We start from the raw sequence: 12,559 nt of genomic DNA, 5'->3' as shown, positions 1-12,559 counted from the left end.
CGATATGATAAACAGGCAGCCTCTGAGTGCTACATCACAGTCAACTCAGGCTCCAATTTGGCAGAAATCATGGTGTTCTCGTGAAAATTCTGAAACCCCATTCGTCAAATTATCAACATGCCAAGAACTGAGGGCAGACTTACCGTTCGAAAAAACACTCTAATGTCATCAGCTAAGCTGAAGCATCACCATGCACACCAGGTGGAGCTATCACACGTTGCTGGTACGAGTATTCCCAATTGTGAGGCTTTTTATCATCCATCTACTTTGGTTTAATGATTACACAACCAACTGAAATGAACACTTTGACCCAATACTATAATCTACTTAATAACAGCCAGTCAAATATTTGATCATATATTGATTGCTAAGACTGGGCGAACATTATATACCCTGTAACACATTACAGGAAATGTTTAACAAAAGGGGGGCAACATCCTGAGATATAGTTACCTCTAGTTTGAAAAACACAAAAACACGTCACCCTGGATAACATGTACTATATTATCTGATGCACAGAAACAGTAAATTATCATTTATTATTATTTATTGCCACATTCCTTACACAGTGTGCGTAACAATCATTCATCTCCCACTCTTCCTTTACTTCCTCCTTTGGTCAGACTGAACAAAGAGAACGATCTGAACATTTGAATAAACTCAATCTGTGGCAAATCAAAAAGCCCAGCTGCATGAGATTACCTGCATGGTTGTCATGGAAAGCCAGATGTCCAGCATAGAAAGGGGCTAGGTAGCAGTGGAAGTGGACCAGATCTGAGGAGTTTCTGCGAACACCAACACCAACCAGGGATCGAATTAAGTCAACACCCGACAATAACACTGAAGGTCGTGCTCTTTCACTCTCCCTCTTTTACAACTTTCACACATCTCACACATCTCACACATCTCACACACACAAGTTTGCAGGCACCTTTATACCATTTGCGAAGAAACTATAGGGTTCTCTTTAGGAAAAGTCATCCACTGTGACTGAATCAAATTTGACTATGTGCAAAACAGCGTCAGCCCCCGGTAGCTAGAGTAGCAGTAGGTAATATTGGCCATGCTCCAGTCTATATACTGAGAGTGTTGAGAGCTGGTACTAAAGTAACAGCCTCTGGTAGGTTCTGGTTCTGATCCTGACTTCCTTTACTCTGGAGAAACTTCTGCCGATGCCTCTCCTCCTGACGTTTCTTCTTCTCGTGCCGCTGCTGCTCTTTCCTCTGTTTGTTAGATACCTGAGAGTGAGGGAAACACAAACTACCTTTTAGTTCAAGTGAGACCTGAAATAAAAATGGACTTGGGTCCCAATAAACTTAGCAGGACAGGCTGCATAGGGAGTCTACCTTTGGTTTTTGTATGTTGCTTCCCTCTGCTGGCTGTTTATGCTCACTGCAGTCTGTGGCTGCAGCTCTGCAGGCTGAGCAGGATCCTGAGGCACACTGGCCCTGACAGGACTGGCCCAGCATGGAGCCAACAAGCCATTCTGCATTGATGGTTGCTGCACTCAGCTGGAGCAGGTTCTCCTCATCACCTGAGACACACATAAACAAATTAATAGAAGTCAATCAGTGTGATGCAATCATTACCATCAACGTCAAGCAAACTGGCGTGTTAATGAGATGTAGGGCTGGGCGATATGGCCTGTGAATTATTTTTAGGCTATATTACGATACACAATATATATTTTGATATTTTGAAATCACTTCTAATCTACTATAACCTACAAAAATACTTAACTTCTAAATAGACTACTGTTACAATGAAGTTAAATACAGTACTGTTATAATAAAGTTAGATAAAGTACTGTTACAATAAAGTTAAAATACTGTTACGTTAAAGTTAAAAACAGTAGCTATAATAGAGTACAGCCATAATAAAGTTAAATACAGTAGTGTTACGATTAAGATAAAGTAATGTTACAATTGAGTTAAATAAAGTACTGTTACAATAAAGTTAAATTCAATACTGTTATAATAAAGTTAAATAAAGTATCAACTTAAAGTTAAAGCACTGTTATAAAGTGCTGTTACAACCAAGTTAAATAACGTACTCCTATGATAAAGTTAAAGTACTGTTATATTAAAGTTGAATAATGTACTGTTGATGAATGAATTTAAGCAGAACCACTGGTGCTTTTATTCTGAAGCACCCGCTTAATGTTTCATCTATGACCTTGAAGCTGCTGGTCAACAGTTAGGTGTTCACAGTTAGCAGAAAGTTAGTGTAATAGCACTGTAAAATCTCAGGATTTATTCACTGTGAGTGGGAAACATACTAACAGCTCTCCAGTTCATGTATTAATAATATGTGTAAAATGCACTGGTATAAAAATGCCACTAAGTGGTCGCAGTCTGGAGCCCTGCAGATACATAAACACAATCCTCAGCTGCTCGCACACAACTGCCCAGTAGCAAGAGGTCTGGATGGGCAGGGGAGTGCGTGTGATGTATCATGTTTGTTCCAGTGGCTTAAAAGATGACATGACAATTTATATTCTGTTTGCGTTATAATCATGTTATACTTCCCATGTGGAACAAGCCACGATACATGGAGCATAATGGATATATCGTCCACCTCCTATGAGATGAATGGAGAATTTAGCTGAATAGAAGAGCTTGAGTGCATGATGGTCAAAAAGTCTTTGATAAAGCTGATTCCTAGCTGTTCTCTTTTGCCCTGTCGGTCTTATCTTTCCAGCAGCTAATGAATTATGTGTAACTTCTGACCCTGGATTCCTCGATTCTTGATGGAACTCAGGATCACGTTGTCCTCCTCTGAAGCTGTGGGGGAAGAGTTTTTCTGTCTGTCCCTCTGACCGTCCCCAAACTCGCGCTGCTGGCCTTGTGAATTCTGTAGATTCTATTCAGCAATAGCGAGGAAACATCAGAGACACATCAGTAAAGGGTGCCTCAATAGGTGTAAACATGGCATGATGCACTCTTGACAGTAAAGATGTGGACCTGGAATGGGGACATTTTCCCAAACACTGGTCCACTGAATGCTCACTGTGAATTACATACCTCTATGCGAAGCTGAGCAGGACTCTCAGAGTTGTCTCCAATCCGCCTCACACTGTCATAATGATCTCCGTAGCGGTAGGCGATGTGTAGCTCTCTGCACACCTGCTTCTCTGCACCATTTATCTGCAATGAGAACAGAACATATAAACTATGTAGGGTGCCAAAGGGAGTTATGTTTCATCATTAGATTAAGTGACATCATTTGAAAATCTTTGCCTCTGCCTCTTTCCCTACCTCCCACAGTGGTGTGTTGAGCTGATGGATGACCACTTTCACCTGCTGACTGCGAGCAAAAGCCACAATAGCGTCATTGCCAGCAAACGTACCAGGCTGAGAGAGGTTAGACACTGGGTGGAAAGAAACAAAACATTACTCACAAGATAACCTTATGCTGTAATCACAAAATGTTTTTTCTTGAACTCTCTATGGTGCCATTTTTTCATATTGATTACAAAAAAAGTATAAGCATTTTATTGAAATGACTTAAACATTTAAACTAGCTGTCAAAATCAGTCAAGAATATAATTTCTGATTGAATGAATGAAGTCAAGACAGACAGCTAGCAATGACTCCCAACCTCGCTGGCTTGTGACAACTTGAAATGAAGCAATGTCTATGAACACCCTTTCATCAACAGTCACATATGTCAACACATTGTTACCAGTTTAAACAAAGACCAAATGTCAAATTATCCAGCAGTTCACATGTAAAAAGCAAGCATTCGAGGAAAGTCTGAAAAAAGCACATTATTGTGAGCAGCAGAATTCTGTTGTTTCAGATTTATCTTGCACACTGACAACATCTGTCACTGCAAACTGAACTGAGGGCCACCAGGGGTCACTGCATTGTTGCTGGTCAAATGTGTCTTCCCATGCACAGTAATATGTCAGAATAGTTCATTGTTAATGATACACAAGTAAAAGTCTCCTTTCAAATCACAGCATTTAATTGTCCCTCACTGGGTAATTTTCTTACAGTGCTGTGCAAAGGGAACGTCATCCTCAACAAAGGGCTCAAAGTCTTGTCGATGGGACATCATATACTGGACAGTCTCCTGCCGAAGCCGCAGGTGACCCCGGGAGTGACCCTCTAATTGGTCGCCCAGAGCTCTGAACAGGCAGTTCCTGCAAGAGACAAAAACAGTGACCGGGTTTTCACTCCACACACGACTGCCTAGAGTTTAATGAATAAGTAACAATGTGCTTGGAAAATATGAAGGTCATGTTATGTTTAAATCAGGCTTATACCTATTGGTGCATTCATGAGCTGGCAAGTTTCTGGACTTTGGCCAATAACATTGGCTGAAGCCCTGCAATCACAAGGCTCCCAGACATTCTGCCCAGTATTAAACATGACTGACAGATGCAAGACTGTACAGCAAATCAGTTAAATTCCCATCTTGACTTTTCATTAAGCTACAGAGACCTAAAGATATTTCCGTTGTTGTTTTCGTATTCTAAATGGTACAATACTGCTTTTATGATCAGTTACGAAAGACAAATCATGTTACAACAAAGATGAGGATTGTCAAATTATGGCTCTAGTGACATTTGCCTCTGCTATGCAGTCACCATGCAGCTATGAATACTCTGCAGTTTAATTTACTGTACACTGTGACTGACTGTGGGCTGGGGAGATGTAGGCACAGAGGCTGAAGACATTATGTTCCTCCAGCAACACATCTTGGTTACTCATGATGAGACAGCTGTCTCCAGCTTGAAAACAAGCTTTCTTTATATAATTATATTTAAGAGACACGTTTTGCAGTACCAGTTATTGTAAAAGACAGCACAGAGGGAGAGACAGCCCAGCTAGACCCCACAGTCTTTTAACGGCTCTTACCCATCTCCGGGGACTTCTCTCAGCTTGAGCCCCAGGGCCTGGAGCTGATTAGAGAAACTGACAAACTCTGCTCCCTCATCGCCATCCTGAGGCCGGTTCTTGCGGTCTTTTACGATGGCCCTGCGTGCTGCCCTCTCATCTCTCTTCCGTTCCAGTTCACTTTTCTTGTTGCTCCGTACAGGTTTGGGCGTCTGCTTCCTAGACATGTTGGCTATAATCGTTTCTGCAGGCCTACAACACCAAATTATGTCTTCTTATAGGAATGAACTGGCACTTGCATCAACCACTGCCAAACATCTGGAATTGATTTTAAAAAAACACAGAAACAGAGATGAGGGTGGGGCAATGACAAATTTTCAGAATATGTAAAGAGATGCATTGTTTTATTGGAACACTGTAAAAGACCAAGGTGGTAATTTCAATTCACCACAGAACTGAGCCCAATGTGAGTAAGAGTCATAGGAGTGACATCTGATCATGGGTTTCATTTCCTCCACAATTATCTCCTAAATTGTGGTTGACAACTACAGAATTTTGGTCTCCATCAATAAATATTTTAACATCTAACAACCAATATGTTTTCAGGAAAAGGTCCCTGTAGTAAATACTTACCACATGGGGGTTCATGTCCTGATGTGTATCAAACTTAGGGGTCCTTGACACGATAAAGGTTGAGAATCACTGATGTAGACGACATTATGCCAAACTCCATCACGAACTTAGACACTTTTGCTGAGATTCTTAGACTATATGGATAGTAGCCACTACCCCATGGGCTATTTTGTGTCTGACTGTCTGGTACATACTGGCAAATAAGGTAAAACCATATTGTCTGAGTGACAGGACAGCTTAGTTAAGCGGTGTTTTGTTTCAATGTTTTACAAATTGAAGACTGCATCCAACTAAAAAGAATAAGTCTTATATATAAAACTTCAGGGAATCTATTTTTTTGAGATAAAATGTGATGTGACCGATGCTGAATCAATCATTAGCATTAAGTGTACTGTGTTGACTTTAATTTCCTTGTAACGTTGTTACTGAAGCTACGCCAAACAACAATAAAACCAGTTTTGTTAGCTAGCTAGCGAAAGTTAACTAGCTAATACCACTAACGTAAATGAGTAACCACAAACTAACCAGTCCTTTGCAACGTTACTTGTTAGCTTACAAAAACGCAGTATTCTCGGTGTGAGCTAACGTTGATAGCTGTTAGCTAACATGAAGTTCGACAGCTAGCAGCTAGCTAGCATTCAACGACTGGGCATTACGTAACAAAATCATATCCTTCCGCTTGTAGCACTCACTACATAGAAAACAACTGGACAGCTGAACAGTCAATAGATTGATGCTTACCTTCAACAAGCAGCGTTCTACAAGAAATGACTATATTTCGTTTTTTCTATTTTTGGGGGTCAGAAGAGGAATGTAGTCATTGTCCGTTTTTGTTTACAACTGAAGTTCCGCATACGTTTGGACGTGTACGTCAAAATATACGGAAGGTGAAATGGGCCAAACTGCAAATGCGATAAAAAAAAAAAAATGCACTCGACTCAATGTAGCCGCAGTTCTGTTCCATGAAAACAAAATGTCTATATCTACTACACCAAAGCAATACACACACGTCGTGACAAGTTATAAAGAGATCAGAGGGATTAATACCAGTATGCACCATTACCATGGGCGGATTATGAGAAAATGGGCCCCTGGGCACATATATGCAAAAGGCCCCACCACCTCTTCAACACAGAAGCAAGACACAGCTTTTGGGGTGGTTTTATCTCTTTTTGTAGATGTTCTGTGTGCCTTTGTAGTTGTTATACATAATTTTTTTTGTGTGCTATTTTTTTGTCTCCTTGTGGTAGTTTTGTATCTCTTTGTAGTCATATCTGTCTCTTGCAGGTAAGTTTGTGTCTCTTTCTGGTTGTTTTAGCCCTTTTTGAGCTTTTTGTGTCTCTTTGCATCTCTCTGTGGTCTTTTTGTGTCTCCTCATGGTCATTTTGAGTCTCTTCTCTGTCAGTACATGTTAATTTAAGTGACATTGTGCAGGTGAAGGCCAGGGGGGCCCTCTGATGCTTTGGGCCCCTGGGCCTGTGCCCAGTAGGCCCGTTCAGCATTCCATCCATGACCATACAAGAGGTGGGACCAAGCCTTTGTTTTGCAAGTCACAAATAAGTCTCAAGTCTTTGCACACAAGTCCTAAACTTTAAGTCTCAAGTCCTAAACAAGTCATAATGTGCACTTCACCAAATGTAAAGCTATTGCAATGCCAACAGCAAAACAACACATCAATTATTATAAAAGTCAAGGATTATTTAGAAAAATCATAAATGCTTTTTTAAGAATGCTATTTATTTGTTAAAACAAATGCAACTGAACTTAATTATAAAAAAGTAGTGCTGACATTGCAGTTTCGTAGCATATAGCACTAATAACGAGTACCACAACAGAATGAATTTTGTCTGTTTCTGCCCTGTCTTATTGTATTTATCTCATCTCATATGAAAAGATGTCTAAAACGTTCTCTTCCCAAATTCACTTGAGGGAAAGTATCAAGTATTTTCAAGTCAAAAGGCTTAAGTCCAAATAAAATCATGAGTCATTTGTGTTAATGTCGGAGTTGAGATGTAAGTATTTTCTAATTTGTCAAGTCGAGTCTAAAGTCATCAAATCCGTGATCTGAGTCTGACTCATGTCCAAGTCATGCGATTCCCGTCCACACCTCTGCACCATTCTTTGAGGTAATCAATTAAGCAGTCAAAGGATCATCAACAACGCTGTTCAATAGATCAATCAATGGATCTATCTATCATCTGTCTATCTATCTATCTATCTATCTATTTATCTATCTATCTGTCAAGTGTAAAAGCTCTGAGTCATCGTATATTGCAGACTATGACTCAGGACAAAGTAGGAGGTTGAGTTACGTTTCTGAAAGAAATGATGCTTCTGAAAATCCCTCCACCCTGTGCTCTCCTTAACTCCTAGAAAATCCACTCACCACCAACTCCTTCTGATGACTCCACACAGTTGGTGAAAATAATGTGGGGGAGGAGTGGGCTGAGAAGCAATAAACAGGATATTTGCTATGTAAAAAGACCAGCAGACACAGCTGAGACGGGGAAAAAAAGAAAATATAGCCTCGAGACATAAAACTGCATCAAAAAACCGAAGGAAGTGGTAGGATTATTCTATTTCCTAAAACTAGGAGAAACAAAATTACAACCAACCAGCCGGTGTAACAGACACCGGACATACATCTGCAGATGTGAGTTGGTGTGTGGATTATTATAGACCTCAGTGAGTGATGGTATTGTGTGTTAACAGATGTAATGGCCTGAAGGCTTGTCATACATTTGTGCATGTGTAGCAATCAGCCTCAATCACCTGAGTGGAGCAGAAGAGCAGTCAGCCAAGCATGGATAACATATCATTCATACTGTATACACATACAGTATGATTGTGTGTGTGTGTGTGTGTGTGTGTGTGTGTGTGTGTGTGTGTGTGTGTGTGCGAGAGAGAGAGAGAGATTCTAACCGGGCACATCAAATTATACAGGAAGTACCTGTTTTGACTTGATATCAGGCTGAAATAGTACATTATGTCAACTAATTTCACAATGTTTTATTTATGATGGGTGCTGGCACTTACAATCATTGTCAGCTTCACTGACATTATTTATATGGTGACACCTGCAGAACTATATGGTTTTGAAACATGGCCACCTCTTTGCCTGCCAATATCCAATACAAAGAAATATCTTGGTGCAGTCAGATTTCTGAGATCCTTTTAATTCTGAAAATTTGATTCTCCCAAAACCAGTGAACTGCTCAGCACACAGACACACTGCGTATTTGATACATTACAGCTTACGGCCTTGATAAAGTAATGTAAGTTTCCTCCTAACTGACCTCTTCCAGTGCAGTGAAGTTGTCTTTTTTTGCTTGTAGCCAAATGCAAATACTACAGTTTTCCATGAGTTTTGTTTTTTTAATGCAGTGGGTGCCAGGAGGCTGACAAAATTACTGTGGGTATACTCAAGAAAAAGAGACTTTAAAGAAGCAGAGTGTAGGATTTAGATGCATCTAGTGGTGAGGGCTGCAGATTGTAACCAGCTTAAACTTCTCCCATGTGTCGAGCATCAACTCCCGGTTAGGATTTTTTCATTGTTCGGGAGGCTTTTACCTGGAGCCGAATGATCCACAGAGGTCTCCTCCTCTCCAAAGCAAAAGGATCAGGTGATTGAAACTGGTAAAAACGAAGAATAAAGCAGTTTCACATTACAAATCAGAGTTTCCTCTGTGCTGTTCAGCTTGTCGCAAATGGGCCCAGCACCTGCTAATATACAGGCTACTCACTCTTTTCTCTGATAACTTAAGATCCAGATGTTACACAGGTTTTCACCAGGAGCCAAAATATCCGCACAGGTCTTTTCCTTTCCAAAACAAACACAACAGGTGATTTAAACCAGTAAAAACACTGAAAAGGCAATTTCTTGTTACAAATCAATGTTTCTCCTATGCTGTTTGGCTTGTAGCAAACGGGCCACTACCCCAGTTCTGCTAATGTGCCCTTTCCTTTTCTCTCTGATAACTTAAGATCCAGATGTTCAGAAAGTTTTCACTAGGAGCTGAAATATCTGCAGAGGTCTCTTCCTCTCCAAAACAAAGACGATTTCAACTGGTAAAAACACTGAATAAAGTGTTTTTCCACTACTGTTTGGCTCGCCACGGAGGGGCTGCTAACCATGGCGCAAAAGTGCAAATGTCCCCATCTAGAGCCAGTGTTTGGTTTGTCCGTTCTGAGCTACTGTAGAAACATGGCGGTGCAACATGGGGATCTGTGTGGACCAGGACCAGCTCTCTATGTGGGTGTAAAGTACTTATTCTATGGTAACAAAAACACAATAATTCTAATTTTCAGGTGATTATACACCAAAAAAAACATTATATATTACACTAAATCCTACAAGCTGGACCTTTAAAGGGTTAGTCCACCCAGTTCAACAAAACATTTTCTGGCCGGCTGCTGGTATTATTGTCCTGTGCAGTTAGTCAGCAGCTATGTGTCCATCCAGAGACAAGGTCATTAGATTCCTGAGGGCCTTGACATGTTAATAATTTTGCTGTTTTTAATCTATGTATGTTTGGCCACTATTATCTGGAGCTTTGTTAGTTGTCTCATGTGGCATCAGAGTTTGGCTGACCACTTTTGAAAAATGCTATTAACTCTCATTCAACTGTGACTTTGTAGCCGTGTGCTCATAACTACAATTGTACTGGTTTCAAGTCCTTTTACTATTAAATATTTACATTAACCCCATTCTACCCCCTGTAGATTTTAATTAGAATGTGCTACACTGGTGCCCAGCTTGGCTGTGTTTCTTCACCAGGGGAGGCTGAAGTGAAGTAACACTCACAGCATGTCTGTGGGTGATGATAGCAGATGTTTTCAAGTCTGTACCAGCAAAGGGCACTTTATAAAAAAAAAAAATACCATGAGATTGGTTATTGATTATTTTGTCAAAGTGTTTCCATTTCAGTATAGTGCAACATGCATGTAAAATATTATGGCTTTTACATCAGGCTTCTGTACGGTCGTTGTCCATGGTGCTGAAGCAATGTATGTCTCTGCTCACTAAAGTGATTACACAGATGAACAAAAACGTTTCTCTGACAACCTGCTGGGTTTGTTGTTGTTGTTGTTAAATTGTTTACTGAGGCAGATTGGTTGGGATACATTAGAGCTTTGGAAAGTGTTGGCCTAGGTTGTATGGCACTGCAGGGAGACACTGACAATGCGCTTGTAGTAGGGCAATATTACAACATGATATCGATATCGTGTTAGGAGATTATATATTGTCTTGGATTTTGGATATTGTCGTACAGTAATGTGGCCTAAACTTTGTCTTTTCCAGGTTTAAAAGGTTGAATTACCAAACTTACCAAACTGTTTTAGCTGTCATATCACAGTTTTTTCTACATGCTTAAAAACTAACAGTGATTTCTGATGCACTATCTTTGAAACTATAAACACCAAGTGTACCCAATGCATTTACCAGGTGTGTCAAATTGCATGCACATTCTCTGCTTTACACCCAGTTTGTAATTTTATAGCACACTTTTTGCAAAACTGTAAACACAACTCACTCCTTTATGCTCAGTTTGCAATTTAATGACACGCTTAAAAAACTGTAAACTGTAAACTGGTCTCTTCATTGCTGCACTACACTGCCAACTAAAACAAAAGTTTTGATTTTCTTCTACAGTGATTTCATTGTTTGAGAAGTGTTTCAATATTTTAGACATGTTTAGACTGACAATTTTCTGGTGGAGGACTCCTAAATCCCCCTGTTTCATATGTGTGTCTCCAATGTTGAAATGAAACCTATGTCCTTAGGTTAGTTTGTGAAGTTTGGCAAAATAGCAATAACTTTAAAAGATAATGCCAAAGCAATCAGGTAAATGTATCTGTCTTTACCCAGATAAGGGGCAAAGATTTTTTTTTCTCATATATTGTAACACTCAACAAAAGTACAGTAGAAGAAACAACATTTGTTTTTGAAAACAACAACAACAATGGCTAAATCTGGCCTTCACTGGGTCTGGCCAGTGAGGTGTGTGTGTTTACACATGTGGATACCTGTGTGTATGTGTGTTTACTAGGGGAGAGCATGTTCGGTTGGGACAGGGGGACAGTTGGGACACTGTCTTTTTAACAAGATAGAAAGCAACTGTAAACAACTTTAAAGTGGACACATTCTGATTATTCTTAATATTTTTTCACAGTTTTGAAATCTACAGTGTGTAGGTACATTTTTGGCTCTTTTGTTATTATTATTATTATTATTATTATTATTATTATTTTTACCATACTGTTTTTAGTTATGCTACATACAAATATAAAAATAGTGCTGGAAAGCTGAGTTTCTGGTCTATCAGTTCATGCTAGTATTAGGTGTCTGAGTTTCTATTGGTAGCTTGGAGTCCAGAGTGTGTCTGCTCTCCCTGGGACAGCAGGGACAGATACCCAGGGGTGGCTGGGTGCTTCATTTTATTCAAACAATGTTATGTTATGTATTGACTCAAAAACACATTTAAACACATTAAAGAGTTTGAAGAGTCTTTTGCCAGAGAAGTGTCATGTTTTGCTGGTTTGGTGTGAGGTTTTGTGGTTAGTGTGTTTTGCCAAACAGCCTAAAGTTATAAAGATGGTGCCTAAGCAATCGGGGGGGAAATAAACTGACATATCCACCATTTTTATATCATTTGTACTTTTTATACAATGTTGCTTTCCTGACTAATATCTTCTCTGAGAAAGCTCATTGAGTTTTATCTTTGTGTCACAACATGACACAATATTATGTAATCCTTGCAGTCAGTGATCATTGTTTCACTGTGACCAGAGAAACTTTGTAAGGTCCGAAAGTTTGGAGGAAATCTATGTTAGACAATGGCAATTTGGGATTTCTGAATGTTCACTCCTGGCTGCTTATACAGAGAACGTTATGTTCCAAAAGCAGGTTTACAGTGCAGGGTTTGTCTGATTTTTATCAAAGACCCACTTTGCACATGAAACATGCAGGATAGTAGGAGTACACACAGCAGGAATGGCGCAGAATCAGAAACTGAAGAGCTGCAATGTCTGGAAGAGAAATAGAAAGCAAGGGCGTTTGTGTGTGTGTGTGTGTGTGTGTG

The 12,559-nt window shown here is 39.8% G+C and overlaps 1 protein-coding gene across 2 annotated transcripts; it reads right to left on the bottom strand.

Moving 5' to 3' along the window:
• Positions 1–520: 520 nt before the first annotated feature.
• otud3 (OTU deubiquitinase 3) lies at positions 521–6,354 on the bottom strand. Of its 2 annotated transcripts, none has more exons than XM_049581825.1 (8): positions 6,219–6,354; positions 4,866–5,162; positions 3,999–4,147; positions 3,258–3,370; positions 3,024–3,146; positions 2,730–2,862; positions 1,347–1,534; positions 521–1,238 (listed from the first exon to the last, which is right to left on the bottom strand). In XM_049581825.1, exons 2-8 carry the CDS (start codon positions 5,069–5,071, stop codon positions 1,074–1,076), a joined length of 1,077 nt encoding a protein of 358 aa, XP_049437782.1. In that variant the 5' UTR covers positions 5,072–5,162; positions 6,219–6,354; the 3' UTR covers positions 521–1,073. The 2 variants fall into 2 exon arrangements, with proteins under 2 accessions (XP_049437782.1, XP_049437781.1); XM_049581824.1 differs by lacking the exon at positions 6,219–6,354 and adding an exon at positions 5,478–6,209.
• Between the last annotated feature and the right edge of the window lie 6,205 nt (positions 6,355–12,559).

Source organism: Epinephelus fuscoguttatus, linkage group LG7, assembly GCF_011397635.1.
Source record: "Epinephelus fuscoguttatus linkage group LG7, E.fuscoguttatus.final_Chr_v1".
In the NCBI taxonomy this organism is placed as follows: Eukaryota; Metazoa; Chordata; class Actinopteri; order Perciformes; family Serranidae; genus Epinephelus; species Epinephelus fuscoguttatus.
Note: the sequence above shows the minus strand (reverse complement) of the source record. Positions and strands in the feature narration are given on the sequence as shown.